Genomic DNA, 17,924 nt, shown 5'->3' with positions numbered 1-17,924 from the left:
GCCTTCTTCCCCCTGTTTATGCTCATAGGGTATCAAGTCTCTTCTTGGTAGCCTGCTATCCTTCCTCTGAGTGCCACCAGGCCTCCCCATCCAGGGGATGTGGTCAAATATGGGGCACTGGAGTTTGTTTGAAAGTCAGACCCCACTCTCCACTCAACTGAGTGAGTTAACCCAGAAGCAGAAAGAGTTAAATGGCATATACTCACTTATATCTGCATACTAGCCCAAGGGGCATGTCCCACGAAAGTCTTTACTAACCAGGAAACTGGGACAGAGGGGAGGACATCCTATTGGGACTCTAGGTGAGAGAAGCGTGGGAGAATGGCAAAGTTGAAGGATCCAGAGGATCCTAGAAACCTACAAGAAGAAAATTATGATAGGCAGATTTGGGCCCAGGGGTCCTGCTCAAACTATGGCACCAGCCAAGGACAATACAGGCCATAAACTTCAAACCCCTACCAAAATCTAGCCAATGGCTTTTTACTCTCTTTTATGGGAAATGTTACAAGCATGGAGGGCAGATATGGACAGACTGGGAAATGAGTGGACTCAGGTGGTTGATGTGAAATTCACACAGAATCCATAAAAGAAGTATAAAATTACAACAGAGAGGATCATTGCATGGAAATATTCTGTAACGATCACTGAATAAGTTATGCAAGCAGTAGAACAGACATGTGAGAAATATTTCAAGGGAAAACAGAATCAATTTGGGAGTGTAGTGGAAGCCAAGTTCCTGTCTATAACTGTAATGATGTCAGGAACTCAAACAGTCCACTTCTGGGTCTGTCCCAATCTCCTAATCCAAGTGGAGGGCGCATTGTGAGAAGTGGTCAGCAGGAAGTTAGAGATGAGAACAAGACAACAGAGCGGCCGTGACTGGAGCTGTTCTGTGGCTCTTACTCCACTCTTAGGAAACATAGATGAAGCTGTTTAAAGTACCTGTCGGTCTTAACAAGAAAGAACTTGCTTTGGTAGCAGTAGGCTCCTGTGGAAGCCAGAACAAAACACAGAACAACAAAATTCCCAGGGAAACCACATCAAAGAAAAGAGTTGGTCAAACCCAGATGGAAAAGAGCCATGCTTCACTATAGAAACATTTTTCCCCACAGACTCAAAGACATTCCATTTTTGTTTGGTAGGCAAAAGAAAAACCAACAGTTTTAATCAGCAGAAAAGATTGCTTTCTCTGGGGAGGTATTTTATTATTTCAAATAATTTTCCTTTTAAAAGTTTGTGGTCCTGGGAGATTGAGATGTTAGAAACATTTTCACATGGCTCAGACCTTACTCAGAGAAAATATCACCTCCCAGCTCCTTTCTGCACCACTCTGTTAACAGGATGATGTGAAGGCAGCCATTTTGAATACGAAGAATGGAGTTAACTGCCTGTCAGATCTTTCCCCTTCTTGTCACATAGTTTCTTGTATCTCAGTCTCTAGATTCCAATTACTTTTTGAGGGCTCCATTATTTATATTATTTAATCTTGTAGCTAGGATCTTTTGTTTCCCTTTTGCTATTTGTATGGCCCTTCTCATAGCCTGCCATGCCTACACAGCCAATTAGCCTTTAATGAGTGATGCATCTGCTCTGTTTTCCAGATGGAGACCTTTTCACTTACACAAGACGTGAACCTATTGGGGTGTGTGGCCAAATCATCCCTGTAAGTTCTCCATCATGACTCTCAGTGGGGAAAATAAAGAGCCAATCCCATTGGTCTTGTGATGAAGCCTGTTCCCACACTGGTGAAGCTTATGTGGTGGTTTGTGTGTGAAATGAATTCAATAAGCATAGCAGCCTGATGCTCATCATCCTGTACCTAAGCTTCTTTCCTATGAACTAGTTGGTCCAGAAACCTCTAGATGTACCTTTGTAGCCATTGAGGACATTTCAATGTTAACATATAAGTGTTGACTACAGTTGTGCTATGTTCTGCTTTCATGATCTGTGCTTTATAAGTATATGACAAAGGTTCATCATGGCTCATCTGTCTTGTGACTCCACTTCAGTGGGACACAGCTAGCATTTCTGCCACCCCCAGCATTTCTGTCTCCTCCTTGAGACTTCTCACCATGGACAGTAGCAGCAGCAAGATTGGTCAAATCCTAGAAAAATCTTTTAAGTGGATGTAATCATTTCTATGACAATTGGAAAAGTGTGTGGCCAGCCTAGTAACTTTAGAGAGCAGGGTTGGGTATTCAAAATTCTTCTGTCAGAAAATCATATTTTGGATGGAGCCAGATTTCTCAAAGCTTAACACACAGGACACTGGCCTATAGATCTGGCATAATTTAAAAGGATATGTTAACACATGGTTACATGTCTCAAGCTTTTTGACATGACAGTGACTCTTTAATGAGAATGAATATATTGATGTATTTAATGAAAGTTCATTACTTCAATGGTTTAAAAACCTCAAACACTTATATATCCCTCTAAGAGTGAGTTACATTGAGTCTAAACATTAGGTTCCCCTGCTTTTTTCTGTTCTGGGGATCTAAACCTGGCCTCATGTGTGCTTGGCAGGCATGTACATGACCCAGGTCTGAATTTCTGGATTTATCCTGAGGGCATCTATAAAGCAGAGAAGATTTTTTTTTTTCACTCCTTCCAGGTGGTGAGTGCTTCAGTAGAGAAGAGTCACAGATCTCATAGAAGACCAGTGGGTTTTCAGGGATCTGAAGTCAAGCACTCACCTTCTGGATATGAGCATCCTTTGCTTTTAAAAGTGTTCTCCATCATGGGTTGAGCCTAACTTACTGGTTTGGAGAACATATCCAACATGTTTAAGGCCTTGATATCACTTTGTAGCACACATATGCACAAAATATCCTGGATTTGAATTTTTCTCAATTTTCATATTTGTTAAAATACAATAAGTGCCTTCTGAGGAGAAACAAGAAGAGGATTTCACACTTTTAAATCACAAGAAACGTATAACATGCTTACCTATATGTGAAACCATGCAGTAACATTTATCTTATATTGTCTTGACTTTTTTTAAAAGAATTAAAATAGCAGGATTTGATTAAATTTGGCAGCTCTTTCCTGGTCCAAAGAGTCGATTGCTCAATTTTACTTTCTAGTGGAATGGTCCATTGATTATGTTCATTTGGAAGATCAGCCCTGCCCTTTGCTGTGGGAACACGGTGATTGTCAAACCAGCCGAGCAAACTCCTCTCACTGCTCTTCACATGGCGTCTCTAATAAAAGAGGTGAGTTTCCTGAGCCTAAACACGCAGACTAATGCAGGATCCCCAGTTGACCTTAAGGTCTTCCTTCACATGGACCGTGAGCTTTGCTGTTCTTATGTGGCTCCTGCCTGGCCACGCAGGTGAAAGCAGCAGAGCTGTGGGGTGGGATTTACCTATCTGTCTGTCTGTCTGTCTACCTATCTAGGAAAACATTTAATTGGAGCTGGTTTACAGTTTCAGAGGATTAGTCTATTATCATCATAGCAGGAAGCATGGCAACATGCAGGCAGACATGGTGCTGGAGGAGTCTAGCGTTCTACGTCTTAGCCACAGGCAGAACTGGGGCTTCTGTCAGTCAGTACAAATGTGTCTCCACACCAACCAGAGGCTTATAGCCAGTCACCTTGTAAATTGTGACTTGTGTTGTTCAAATCTCATGAACTTAATTTACAAGACAATACAACCTTTACTTCAAATGCTGAGATGTTGAGTTATATCTGTGCCATCCAGCTTAAAACTGGACTGGTTGCTTCTGTAAACTCTTTAAAAGTTATTTTAGTTTAAATATCATTAAAGGTTGGAGGCTACTATGCCGATATGCATACTGTGCCAATATGTTTCTAGTTTTACTGGTGGTAACAGTCTTTCTGTATAGGTAATTTAACATACAGTCCTATATTCTATCGATTTGAATTCCTGTTATAATTTTGTTATTGTTGTTTTGTGAGGCAGGATTTCTCTTGTAGTCTTGGGTGCCCTGGAATCACTTTGTAGATCAGGCTGTCCTTGAACTCACAGAGATTCACCTGCCTCTGCCTCCCAAGGGCTGAGACTAAAGGCGTGCACCACCATGCCCTTTTATAAAATTTGATGCAGCTAAATCCTAGAGCGATGTTCAGTTGTCACAATGTTGTTGTCAACTTCACACACCTAAAAAGAGGGTATCTTAATTGAGAAATATCTCTATCAGATTTGCCTGTGGCTATTTCTTTGGGGGCATTTTCTTTTTTTCTTTTTTTTTTCTTCCAATTTTTATTATGCTTGTTTTGTAACATATGGGACATTTTCTTGATCGGTTACTGATGTAGTAAGTCCCAGTCTACTGTGGGCAGTGCTATTCCCTAGGCAAGTGGGCCTGGGCTGTATAAGAAAGATAACTGACTCAGCCAGAGAAGTTAAGGCAATAAGTAGCATTCCTTCTTGGTCTGTGCTCTAGTTCCTGCCTCCAGGCTCCTGCCTTGGCTTACCTCAATGATGGACTATAACCTATAACCTCCACCCCCAGCCAAACCCCTTCCTTCCAAAGTTTATTTTTGTCAGAATTTTATCATAGCAACTATTAGACCAGTGATTATAGATTTGTCCTTAGAACATAATGTCCCTTGGAAGTATCTTCTTGTGGATGAGAAACTAGAAACAGTAATGAATAAATAACAAATACACTTTGATGAGTTTTCTCATAAAAGGACCCCCAAGAAGAGCATAAGCAAACAGCCTGACTCTTTTACTTTTGGTCTCTTATGAAATAAATTCTTGATAGGTTAATTGCTTCCTTCTTAACTTGCAGGTAGGATTTCCTCCTGGTGTGGTGAACGTTGTCCCTGGCTATGGACCAACTGCAGGGGCAGCCATCTCATCTCACATGGACATCAACAAAGTGGCCTTCACAGGATCAACAGAGGTAAGGCCATTTTCTGAAGGCCTTGCCTCTAAGAAGCACATGTGTGGTCTCTGAGGCTATTTCTCAGCCAATACATTCTTTTAAATAGTTGCTTTGTTGGTTGTTACTTATTCTAGACTCTAAATATGGTTATGAAACAAAAGCAAATGAATTTGGGATAAAAGAAAGTACCTGTTACTAATTCAGAAAGATTATAGTAAATGATTTTTAGTGCAATCACTACCATCTCTCAGGAGAAATACAGCCTTTGGGGCTATCAGATGATTAGTAAAGTGTGTGGTAGAAAACACAAATTGGACTATGTTGATTTGTATTAATCAATATAATTACTGTCTCTAGATTAAGAAAATTAAATCATAGCATCTTATCCGTAGCTCTTTTTTGGGGGCGACTGTCTACCCAGCATATCCTAAGAGGGAGACAGTTTCTGCTTCTTTGCATGTTCCTTCTGGCTGGGCCACAGTTCTCAGTGTGGCTGGCTTTACTGTGAAGAGACATACAGCTAAAGAACAGGATCCAGCCACAGCCACAAGCCATAACAAGACTCAGCAAGGGGAGAGAGCGGGCTAGGGAAGAGGTGTGGAATATATAACTCTGGGGATTGGATGAGTTTTTGTTACAAACAAAAGAATATGTAGATACTATGCTGTTTCAAGCAAAGCCATGTTTGAGTCACCCTGTGAGGTGCTATTATTAGCTGTTCCACAGAAAGAACATTGCATCCCTCATTGGCATGGGATGAAAAGTGAGCAAGCATAAATCTAACAAAACTGCCAACATGAGAATCAGGTAGGATGGAGAAGGTGACTGGACACTTACAAAGTTCTATTGAAGGCACCGAGACCTCATGAAAACTCGCCCAAACACGGAACTTGTTCAATATTTTAAGGAACTACTTTAAGACTGGGAAGGAATTATTTATAATTGCAGTTGGCTACATTTAAAACTTCACAGGGAACTGAAATAATTAGACATTGATTTTTAAACCTTTTCAAATGTGTGTGTGTGTGTGTGTGTGTGTGTGTCTATGTGTATTTGTTTTTCATAAACAGTAAAAAAAAAGTATTTCATGTAAATCTCGGATTGAGATGGGTAAAACCAGCCACACATTCATGATTTCCTTTGAAAAATACTTGAGGGCGTCTGAGACATGCTTGTAACTTTAGTCATGGGGTTGCAGAAGGTTAGGCTGCTAGCACAGATGGAAGAGGCAGGGCAGAAGAATCCCAGAATCCCACAGGCTAAGCAGGAGGGTGTGAAGGGCATTTCTAGGCCCATAGCCCAGGGACACTTCTCTACTATTCTGCCAGAGAGGCTGATGTTCCTTGAGCCCGGCTGCAGCTTTGTGGTGCTAGTTCCTTAACTAGTCCTCACATCAGTGCCACTTGTTATTCCTGTAACGCCATTCCCATGCCTGTATCTTCAGAAAAAGAAATGAAATTAGACTAGGTGACACCTGGCTTCAAATAGGAGGGGCGAGTCTCAGAACACAGAAGAATCGTGTTCCACTTTGAAGTTCTCTAGTTGAAAAGCACATGAACTATAAAAGTGAGAGCTGGTACAGTAAGACATTTCTCCCCCTGCCGAAAACCCAGTCCCGCCCTCATCGTGTGCTTGTGAAACACCTCCAGTTTCTGCCACCTCTTCCCACTCTTTTACGTTCCCACATTAATTTAGGAGGCGTGTTCCTGTGCCCTTTCTCCTCCTGATTTGTCATTTATCTTTCTCTTCCTGAGGCTTTGGGTTGTATATGGATGGGCACAAGCTTCTCCTCCCTGAGTCACAATGCTCCTGCACTGCCCTGATGCCTTATCTTTAGGTCTGAGGCAATCAGGAATTAAAAGTCTTCCCATCTGCGTTCTCATTGCCTGACATATGCAACCATGTGCATCAATGTCGCTGCCAAGAAGCTCCTCTCCCTCCCTTGTCTGGTTAGCCTCAAAGACTTTCTTGATGCACAACTTCTTGTGAGTTAATACTGAAAAACAAACCAACAAACAATAGCAACAAGTTTTTAGAAACCACAGTGAATAGTGTTAGTCCAAGAAGAACTCACATGGGAACCATAACTTTTTGCTTGTTTCTTTAAGTGTCCAGTTGACTTGTTAGCTTAGAGATACTGGCAAATATGTAAGAGGCAGAGATAACTTCTCTCATGGTCACAATAACAATGAGATCCGTTCTACCAAAGCTTTTAATGCCATTCACATACATTTAAATAGATCTCCAGCCACATCTGGAGTTTTTATCTGTAGTTATCATCTGAGGTATTTAGAAAAAAATTTCTAATACTTTTCCTTCCCTAAGATAAAAGTTAGCTAGCTATGACAGCCAACTTTTTAGAGTAAACTTATATTTAAAAATAAGTGGAAAAAAGATATGAGAATTTGTTATCTAGAAAATATAAAATTCTTAGTTGTCTTTAGGTAAAAATGGCCATAAGGAATATGTTGTAACAGCTGGATTCCACCACAGCTGGATATGTTTTAACAGTGGATTCCACCAGGTCTCTGAGCAGTTGAGAGGTGGAAGCCAGAGGACCCTAAGGTGAAGGCCAGGCTAAGCTGCATAGGCAGATACTCTTAGAAAATGAAAGAAAAGACAAAATAAGAAGAAAAAGAAAGGCAATAATGCAGAAAGGAAGGACCGACAGAAGGGAGGAGGGGGAAGGAACTGTAAAAAAATAATTGAGTATAATAATAAATTTCAGTCCAGGTTTCCCTGAGCATGTCTACTATTTGTTTATTTTTACTGCTCTAATTTTAGAGGTGAATTTATTTATAAGTATTTAAAAACTGAAAATCTGAGCAAATTAATTTTTTATTGTTTAGTGCACAATAGCAGTTCAGTCTACACATAGACTTGAATATTATCTCATTGTTCTGATAAAATAAAAACCTTTCATTACATTCCAGCATGCAGCATAGGAAAAGAGAGACAGAAAAAAAAATAAAGTAGTTGCCTCTAAAAGAGAAAGTAAAGACCATTTCAGCTTATTGTGCGCTCCCCCGCCCCCCCTCATACATATATATGTATATATATGTATATATATGAGTCAGTAATAATTAAAACAGGATTCAGAAGTCAAAACCAAAAATGATGATAGATAATATTATAGACAGTAAAGGGTCTAAAGAGAAAACAACAACAACAACAAGCAATATATTTTTCTTCAAAGAAGCAACTAGAATTGAAGAAGAAATGAGAATGGTGGAATTCCAGCTAAGTGTAGTAAGAGCACAGAGCTCAGAGCTAGTCTCTCTTTTTTCTGCATCCTGTGTGCAAAGCCGTGTGTGTTTGAGAAGGGGAAAAGTAGTAGGGTAGGTAGAGGGAGGCGGGTGAACCCACTGTTATAAATAGGGAAACAGGTGGTGACTGTGTATTTGGAAGATTTATACAAATGTTCATGACACTATTTGAGGCTGACTCAGGTACATCTTCATGTGCCTGTTCAGGAGATGGAGGTGGGGCACATGGAGGAGAGAATTGTGCCCATCTGGAGACATCAGAGAAGGGGTTAAGGAGGTTCTATGCTAAGAGATGATGCAAATAAAAGACCAACCTGGAAGCAGTCCAGGCTGGAGAGATAGCTAGCTTGGATGGACAGAGATCCCTGAATGTCACTAGAAGGATGAAATATCAATCAATACCCACGGTGTTTCTGAGAACTCCTCATCAAATAAGAGGGGAAGTTCTGGTGAAAATGAGAAAAATAACCTTTTGTCTGCCCACACAGGAAGTCAGCTCTCACAGCGGCCATATCTGCTCTCCTACTCTGAGCATTTTCTGATTTGTGTTTTCAGGCTTGATGATGAAGGCTTTGGTACCAGAAGGTGCGAAATGTTGACTAACACCACTTAAACTTCTTCCAAATAAAATTAAATGGTGCTGCAAACGTCCTTTAGGTTGGAAGCATTGAATGACGCTTTGTACACCAGAGCACACTAAGCCTCCTTCTTTGCCGTGTTTGGTTTCAGGTTGGCAAATTAATCAAAGAAGCTGCAGGGAAAAGCAACCTGAAGAGGGTCACCCTGGAGCTTGGGGGAAAGAGCCCTTGCATCGTGTTCGCGGATGCTGACTGTGAGTACAAGTCCTCTGATAGCATCTCACCTTCCTCCTCCTGATGCCTGGTGATGTCACACGGTCACCTGGAATCCATGGTTACTCTGAGAATCTCATATAGCAAACAGTAGGTAAAACACAGTTGAGATTTTGTCCTGGATTGGAATAGATTGATACTCCCCACTGTCAGTCTGAGGTAGTATAAATAGACTGCCTCTAGAAACTATGATGTGTTTTTGATAGTTCATACCACGGAACTCACTGCCTATGGAACATACTATCGTCACTACTGCAACCTTTACTGGAGATATTAGAACTTATTGACTGCTTATCAAGATTTCTGGTTTGTCACTTCATAAACTGCAGTGTTGAAATGCAATACTGCACTACAGTTTCACACCAACTATCAGCTCAGAGTCTAATTTCTACAACTATAAACTGAATATTCCTCATACATTAAAAAACACTTCTTTTCATTTACAATTAACAATATTCTAATACAAATATATAGGCACATTGTACCATCTAAACTAGGTTAAGATTTTGTGTGCTTTATGATTTAGACTTTAGTTAGATTCTGGAAATGCTTTTTTTAGAGTAAGTGTAGGAGGGTGAATTGTTCTGATGTAATGGGTTTTATTTGTCTGAATGTCATTCTCAGAAAGATAACTTTATTTTTACTGGCCAAAATATTCAATAATGTTATGAAATTATTAAAGACAAGAGATAATTCGTATTTTTATTGTCACCTAGTTAAAACTTGACACCTAAAAGAAATACAATTGTCTGAGGAATAAAAATGGAAGGAATTATTTGCAATGATATTTGATTTTATAATCAAATCTACATTCTTCAGAAGTCATAGCAGACACTGCTTTTTGAGATTCCTTTTGTTGTTATCATTTCTATGATAAATAAAGGATCAACAAGTCTAAGTTGTTACCTGGCTTCTAAGTGGTAGAATATAGTAAGTCTATGTCTGATCAGATGATATATTATTTTTCTGTACTTCCATATTGTATATGAGAAATATATACATGTGTGTGTATTTGCTTTAGAAAATGTCTCTTTCATCCTGTGAATGTTTCCTTTGCAGTGGACGCTGCTGTTGAGTTTGCACACCAAGGAGTGTTCTTCCATCAGGGTCAGTTATGCGTTGCAGCGTCCAGGCTTTTCGTTGAGGAGTCAATTTATGATGAATTTGTGAGGCGGAGTGTTGAACGGGCCAAGAAATACGTTCTTGGAAATCCTCTGAACTCAGGAATAAGTCAAGGTCCTCAGGTGAGTAAAACCATAAAGGTGAGCACTTTGGCTTAATTCTGATTGACTAAGATTAACTTCTTATTCATGCCCATAATTAGCTGATATTATCTTCATCTGATGATTTAAAGAATCTAACTTCCAACAGCAAAGACATCATTCTGTTTTGTATTGGCCATTTAACTCCCTAGAGTCTAGAATTATAACTGATTTTGGCTTGCAGTTAGTCTCTCTGCGTGTTGAAACTGAGTCAAGGGTAGTTAGAAGGCATGCCATGTAATCTCTTCTGATCCTCAAAAGATTGAGGAGATTGGCAGAGTCCAGGAATATGAAGAATGCCATTTTCAAGTCAAGACAAAAGACATGTTGAATAGGAAAAAACCTGATCCAATTCTTAGTGCTTTTATCCATGTTTTTCTTAGTGTGCCAGCAGCCACACCTCAGATAGGCTGTTCTCAACAACAGTGTGAGATTCAAGAAATAATCATTTACCCACTTCTTTATAAGAGAGCTGAGATACCAGGCAGATCCCACATTCCAATGCAGTGTGGGGAGAGCTGGGATAGTCTGATATCTCCAAACAGAACTCTGACCTCCTTTTTACCCTTTCTTCTGTAAAATATTAGTTAAAATATGGCACATTCATGGGAACTGCCATACGCTTAGATGTAGTTTATCTTTTGAAGCACGAAGAGGATAAGCAGAGTGTTAGCAGCTGGGATGCAGCCTACTGAGCTGAACTAAGGATGTTCCTAAACTATGGTACCCAAAGGGATGCCAGGCAGGTCATGGATGACTTAGAGATGCAAAAACTCCAGCTCTTAAGAAGAGAGGTCTCCTACAGTCCAAAGCATCTGTTTCTTGAGTGATACACCCACTGCATACAAGTCAAAGTCCTCTTTCTCACGTCACTTCTTTTTTTTCACACAAGGCTGACTAACATGCTCAATTATTAACAAATATTTTTCTTCCAAAGTGAATAAAAACAGTTGTATGAAAGCTTTATATGATCCCATGTCACCAATCTCTATTTTTACGTAACTATACTAAATTTAAATACTTTTGAAGTTTTCTTTTCTGAAAATTCAGGAGAAAGAAAACATACCGAAGAATGAAATGAATGTCTGTCATCACTTTTGAATATCCTGGCATTTTGAAGCTTTCATTTACAATGTTATCTTTATTGTCACTCTTTCTGCTGTGGTTTCTTTCAACTAGATTGACAAGGAACAACACAATAAAATACTTGATCTCATTGAGAGTGGGAAGAAAGAAGGAGCCAAACTGGAGTGTGGTGGTGGACGCTGGGGAAACAAAGGCTTCTTTGTCCAGCCCACGGTCTTCTCCAATGTTAATGATGAGATGCGCATTGCCAAAGAGGAGGTAAAGTTTCCACATGGTTCTGTGTTTGCCATGTTCTCTGTGTGTAAGATGTGCGTTGTCCTAAAGCCCTCAGCTACTTGACCAACATTCCCAGGAATTGCTTAATGATCAAAGCTAAACAGTAAGGGATCCACGTGGCCTGCAAAAAGTTTCTGACAAACAGAGACTGAAACGACTGATGATAAAGTCTTAAGTAATTTGTGATCAAGACTGAGCAGTGAGGAATCCAGTGGACCTACAAAGAGTTTTTGTATCAAACACAGAATAAGTTCCCAACAGCCTTTATAAGTGCTTCATTCAAAGCCTTAAGGGAATGAGAAATAATGATGTCATTTGTAAAATCAGGAAAAAATGTGCACATATTTGGTTTCACGTGCCAGGCACAGAAGGACAAGTACTAACTGATCTCAGTGTGAAAAAGACATTTAAAAAAATCAACCTAACCTCACGGAGACAGAGTAGCCTGCCTGTGTAGGGAAAGTGAGGATGAGTCCTGGGGAGCACAATCTAAGTAGCATCAATAAAGATGGTACCCAGACATTCAATGTATAATTGGAGAAACTAGTGTGTGATTAAAATGGTAACTAATATATTTCACGAGTCTGATTATGCGATCTGATACTATATGCAGCTTATATTATATGCATTGGCCCTGGACAATAAAAGTGTCATGTACTATATCACAATAAGAAGATACAGTGACTCAACTACACTCAATCATAATTTCCCCTTTCAATAAATTTATATTCATGTTTCTGATATAGCAGAGGATCTGCAAGGTTATTATCTTTCCTTCCATAATATGAAAAAAATAAAGAGAAAAGGAGACTATTTAGCTTTTCAAGGAGAGGAAACAAATATCAAGGACAAAAATCATATGTATGTGCCTCATCCAACATACTTAGGTTGTCTACATCAATTCACCCTTCAACGGCATTTGAATTCCTGTTCTTATTGGCCAGTTCTTCTTTGATTAGAGCTATTGTTCTTGTAGACCTTGATTAACATGGGTAGGAAAGACAATAAAGCCAAAAACAATCTCCATTCAAGCAAACATTTATTGTGCTCCTGTAATGTACTCGTTAGAATATCTCATTTGCTGCTTCGAAATAGGCGCCTGGAGCCTACACTGCATCTGCTAAGTTGATGCAGCTCTGAGCAAACCTGCTCTGCCCTGCTCTACCTGCTTCCCATTTGCAATGCTCACATGGTCATGCTTCCACCATGCAGGGTCATGATGGAGTGTAGAACCCAAGGATCTGCCCCGAGCCTGCAGGGAGTGGCCACTAACTGCCCCATACCACTCAAATAGACTGGGAATCAGAAAACTACTTGATGTCTGAGAGTTTTTGCCAATCCATGTTCTCATTTCCCAGGAAATTGTACTGGCATCCAGATAAGATTTTTTTTTTTTTACATTTAATTTTGGTCAAAGTACAGAAGTTTCAGATCTAGAGAAAAGGCAGGTGTTTCCCCTCTTGTCCGGAGATCACGGTGAGATCTAAACTGAGTTGTGTGTGACCTTTCCTGACTAGATTCCAGCAGCAAGGAAAGACCAGTGCACACTGGAATAGACAAATAGTGACTGTTGTTCCCTGTTCTGGGACTCTAGGCTCGGAAAAGACCTCAGTTTTGGTTAGTATAGGATGGTTCTGAAGTTAGACTTCCAGTAATAAGTCTTTTATTTGTTTGTTCATTGGCAATGCTGTATACGATTGGGTGACTAGTAGAATCTGAGGAAAAACTTGTGATATGTGCCATTTAGATAACTTTTATAATTATAAAAGTAGCCAAATAAAATAAATTATATTTAAATAAATGATACCCTGGTATTTAAAGCATAAACACTGTCTTCTATCATTGTCTACTTATTACTCTTAGAGCAAAAGACTGCTTTCTTGGTCTTGTTGTCTCGAGCAATGACAAAAACTGGAGTGAAATTTTAAGATGTTTAGAAGAAAACGATGCAGTTAGCAATTTGATGATCAGTGCTTACATTTTGGGCAGCTCTGTCACAGCATGTTAGAATACATGATGCTAAACAATTGGCATCTGCTTCACATAAAATGTTACACATGAGCACAACCAATTTCCATGTTCACTGGCAAGGCCATCTGTTTTGATTCTTACATGTAGGTCTTAGATGAGGGACAGCACCTTCGCCAGTGTAGAATGGTTTTAGCGCAAGCATATGTAGTGTATCAAATGTTGACCTACTTTTGTGTCATTCTTGGGTAGATATTTGGACCAGTGCAACAGATCATGAAGTTCAAGTCCATGGACGATGTGATCAAGAGAGCAAACAATACTACCTATGGCCTAGCAGCAGGAGTCTTCACGAAAGACCTGGACAGAGCCATAACTATGTCTTCTGCTCTGCAGGCAGGGGTAGTGTGGTAAGTGCTGAGAATTAAAGCATGCCCTTCCTGTATCAGCCACGTGGACAAGCTGACTTGACCTGCTCTAGATTTGAATTTTCATAGAAATTATCTGACTAAAATAATCCTCATCCAGCTTTTCAAAAAGTCACTAATGTAAAGCATTGGCCATTTTATGGCTCTTTGATTTATTCAATATATTTATTGTTAGATAATTTCAGGGCACTTGGCACTCTGCAATAAGTATGTGAGTTGAAAGAGAAATTCTGTTGTAGTCAACTTCATATTAGACACTGTATATTGCTACCGTTGTTGTTATTATCTACTTGCCATCTATGAGATCAAACCTAAGGTGTTAGTTACATCAGCTGAGCACATGCTCTATCTATGAGCTCTATCCTAGACTGCCTTATGCTTTTTAATACGAGTCAGGACCTCAGTAGCTCAGTCTGGCCTTGAACTCACTCTGTGGCCACATTAGCCTTGGACTTTTCACTCTGCTGCATATTGCTCCTGTGTAGCTGCAATAGGCATGGTGCTATTTAACTCTATATTTAAAAAATGGGTATTTTGCTTGCATGTGTGTCTCTGTACCATGTGAGCTCCTGGTGCTTGTAGAAGCGAGGAGAGGCCATCAGATTTGCTTGAACTGGAGTCTTAGACAGTTGTAAACCATAAGATGGGGTACTAGGAACGAACTCAAGCCCTCTGTAAGAGCAGCAGATACTGTTAACTCTAAATTATCTCTCTGCTCCAACCTTTTCTCTCTCCAGCCTTTAGTCTGTTATTGGATTTTTGTAACTTAATTTTAATACAATTTTCAGAGTCTGCTTCTCAAAGTGCTGTTTTGCCAGCCAACCCTATTCCCTGGACTGTTTCTTCGCAGCCTCATCAAGCCTCCTTTTCCCCCAGACCCAGCAAAAGCAGGAGCTGTCTTCCTTCTCTAGCCTAGTCCAGTTGAGGAAACTCAGGCTCAGAAAAACATCCTAAGGGACACAACCATGTGGTAATTGGCCCTCTTGACAGCTTGAAAACGCCTTTCCTCCTATCAAAGTGAGAGTCATTTGTTAGCAACTATTGGCTCAACGTTGCGCTGGATTTCTTACATTCATCATTTTCTTACTTGACAGCTACTATTAGTTATCCCAAATCATACCTGTGATAAAACCCCAGGGGCTTGTTGAGATTAAGTAACTTACCAAGATCACACAATGAAGAGTAGAGGTGGGAGGCAGACCTTCAACGCTCTAGAAAAACCTTCCCAGCTTATGCCACATTAGAAAATACAAAATTTGAAATGCTCCGAAGTGCAACCATTTTTAACATTATGTTGGCATATTTCAGACCATTTTGGATTTGCCATTGTAGTGTCAAGATTGCTAAACTCGTGCTAACTAGCCTTCTCTTCTCTTTTTCAGGGTGAACTGCTATTTGTTTCTCTCTGCCCAGTGCCCTTTTGGTGGATTCAAGATGTCTGGAAATGGGCGAGAACTGTAAGTTAAATTTCAGACTACAATAAACACGTAGTTTTGTGAAAAGCATAACCTTGCTCAGGAACCTGGTGTATTTCCACTACCTTAGGTAAACTCCACCTATTTTTAGTACCAAATAGTATTTTAAATTTTGGGGGCCCTCTCTAAGCACAGAAAATCAATAGCAGATGGAATTACTTTATTAAGCTCCTACAGCCCATAAAGGGCCCATGCTGAGTACCCTACTTTGGTACTAAATTGTTGCTGTATTTAGCATTGCCATGTTATATATGAATAGAAACTGTTTGAGAAACATTTTCTGAAAGTAGGTAAAAGGGTAAGCATGATCTTGAGATGCATGTAAGTAAATATTGAAACACTCTAGGTATTCAAATGTACCTCTTAAATAAATGAGGGTTGCCTTACCTCAAACTAATATGCTACAGGTGAAGTCTACCTAAGAGCTATGACGCGTCTGCTAAATAAGGCATTTTCTTCAAAATGTCTAGAGAGAATTACTGAGGTGATTACTTCTAATGACTATTTCCAAGAGCCAGAATATTATTCATTCTCACAGGCAGAAACAGAATTAAGAAATTTAGAAGCAGGGTTCCCAAAGGGCCTCAAATAGTGAATTCTGGTGAATTTTTATTTCCTTGATTGTACTTGTCAAGTCAATTTAGCAAACATTTCTCTGAACCTTCATTAAGGCATATTTCTTGGCACAGAAGAGGCAGACATAGCTTAGTCTCATACTGTTTCACGCACTGTGTTGACTCTCCTGAGGGGTATGACTGAGAGACATGCAGGGTTACTAGAAATGTTCCCTTCAGCTCATCCAGATAAGCTGAATCAGGATCAACATGTGATGAATAGCCCAGGGGATTTGTATAGAGAAGGTTTAGAAGCCAGAGCTAGTAACATAGATTGTTCTTAGCTCAGGAGAAATGTAAGCAGATAGATGCTCTTGTGGTCTGGATTCAAATAATGCATGCACGGTATTTCAGGGGAAGTTGACTTAGGTCAGCCTCAATGTGACAACACGGTAATAAGTCTCCTGAGAATGTCCAGTAACCCAAATACAATGGAAAGCAACTTGATCAAAATTATGGCCTAATTTGCCTCCCTCTTTGACATTTACACATTTATTAAAGCACTACATTTTAATGGACTTTAGTCAACTTAGTCAAGCCCTTCAATTATGATGAAAAACATGCCATTGAGATTTTTTAAGAGGTATTTTTAAGACGTTCAATTTATATACAAAAATAAGCAATATTAAAGGATCATTGATATCTCAGGAGAATAAGACATTTTTTATATGCACAGTGGAATCAGGAGAAGGGCTGGTAGAGAGATACTGACCCAGCCCCCTTGCAAACCTACCCATGTGTAGAGTTTATGACCCCAAGGAGAGTCTTTTGTACGTGTCAGCTGATCTTATCCAAACAATGCAGATTGCAACTGAGTGCAAACCTTCTGACTTAAATCACCCACCAGGTGGAAACAAAGCATAATTTCCAAAACTGGCTTCAGGTAAAACCCTAATAAGTTACTGTGGTATTCACAGAGTATTGGCTCAGCTCTAATCACCTGGGGTTGGCTTGAAAAAACTTTAAGTGTATTGTAGAATATTGAATAATAGAGAAAACCAATATCGGCTAAAATCTGAAAAGCCTGAATCAGGACAATCTTTAGTTTCTTTCAAAACAAAACAAAACAAAACAAAACAAAACAAAACACCCAAACAAACCAAAACCAAAACCAACAAATCAAATTTCAACAACAAAGATTGGATATGCGGTTGGCCCAGGATCAGTAAACATAGTCCCTAGTCAGATAAGCAAGAAATGGCTTGCACCGAATTACAAGGAATTGCATTTGACTTACACTGCAGTGCAGAATCATATTTACCAGCAATTTTTATTTCCTCTCTAGGGGTGAAGAAGGTGTTTATGAATACACTGAGCTCAAGACAGTCGCAATGAAAATATCTCAGAAGAACTCATAAAGAAGCCAGCAGAGTGAGGAAAACCTCTCCACAGTGACCACACATCTCCTATAGTCACCAGTGCAGTGGTGTTTGACTATAGTTTCTTCTGATGACGATTTCATAAACATAAATGATTCATTGGCATTAACCTCATGCAAAGAAAACATGTAGCTTAACCTAAAAGAATCATTAACCTTATAACATGTGACCCTAATTCTTATCCCAGACTAAAATGACAGATTTAGGTGCAAGCTCTCTGCAACTCTGCCATGATCGCTGCTTTCCATTATAGCTGCTTGTCTAGATTATTCATTTGGTAAAGAGGACCAGTCTTCATTTAAACTCTTACCTCAGTGACTCCTTGAATTACTCAACATGATAGTAACTTCAAAGTAAGCTGCTCTGTTCCTGTGGTTATCCCCTGAGTGTTGTGGTTTCTAGAATACCATGCCTACCTGTCAAGTGAAATGCCCAGCTGTAATTAGATTGAAATGCTTAATA

The 17,924-nt window shown here is 39.6% G+C and overlaps 1 protein-coding gene across 1 annotated transcript in view; it reads left to right on the top strand.

Annotated features, from left to right (window-relative positions):
• The window catches only part of LOC127189429 (aldehyde dehydrogenase, cytosolic 1), a 40,933-nt gene extending 23,477 nt beyond the window's left edge, over positions 1-17,456 (top strand). Inside the window, exons 5-13 of the mRNA XM_051146241.1 lie at positions 1,602-1,663; positions 3,087-3,215; positions 4,762-4,875; positions 8,853-8,955; positions 10,034-10,218; positions 11,416-11,580; positions 13,819-13,976; positions 15,377-15,451; positions 17,369-17,456. Of these exons, the coding sequence (XP_051002198.1) occupies positions 1,602-1,663; positions 3,087-3,215; positions 4,762-4,875; positions 8,853-8,955; positions 10,034-10,218; positions 11,416-11,580; positions 13,819-13,976; positions 15,377-15,451; positions 17,369-17,441 (1,064 nt within the window). The 3' untranslated portion in view covers positions 17,442-17,456. The remainder of the gene's footprint in view (positions 1-1,601; positions 1,664-3,086; positions 3,216-4,761; positions 4,876-8,852; positions 8,956-10,033; positions 10,219-11,415; positions 11,581-13,818; positions 13,977-15,376; positions 15,452-17,368) is intronic.
• The last annotated feature ends 468 nt before the right edge of the window (positions 17,457-17,924 follow it).

This window comes from Acomys russatus, chromosome 5 (assembly GCF_903995435.1).
Source record: "Acomys russatus chromosome 5, mAcoRus1.1, whole genome shotgun sequence".
Classification (NCBI taxonomy): Eukaryota; Metazoa; Chordata; class Mammalia; order Rodentia; family Muridae; genus Acomys; species Acomys russatus.
Note: the sequence above shows the minus strand (reverse complement) of the source record. Positions and strands in the feature narration are given on the sequence as shown.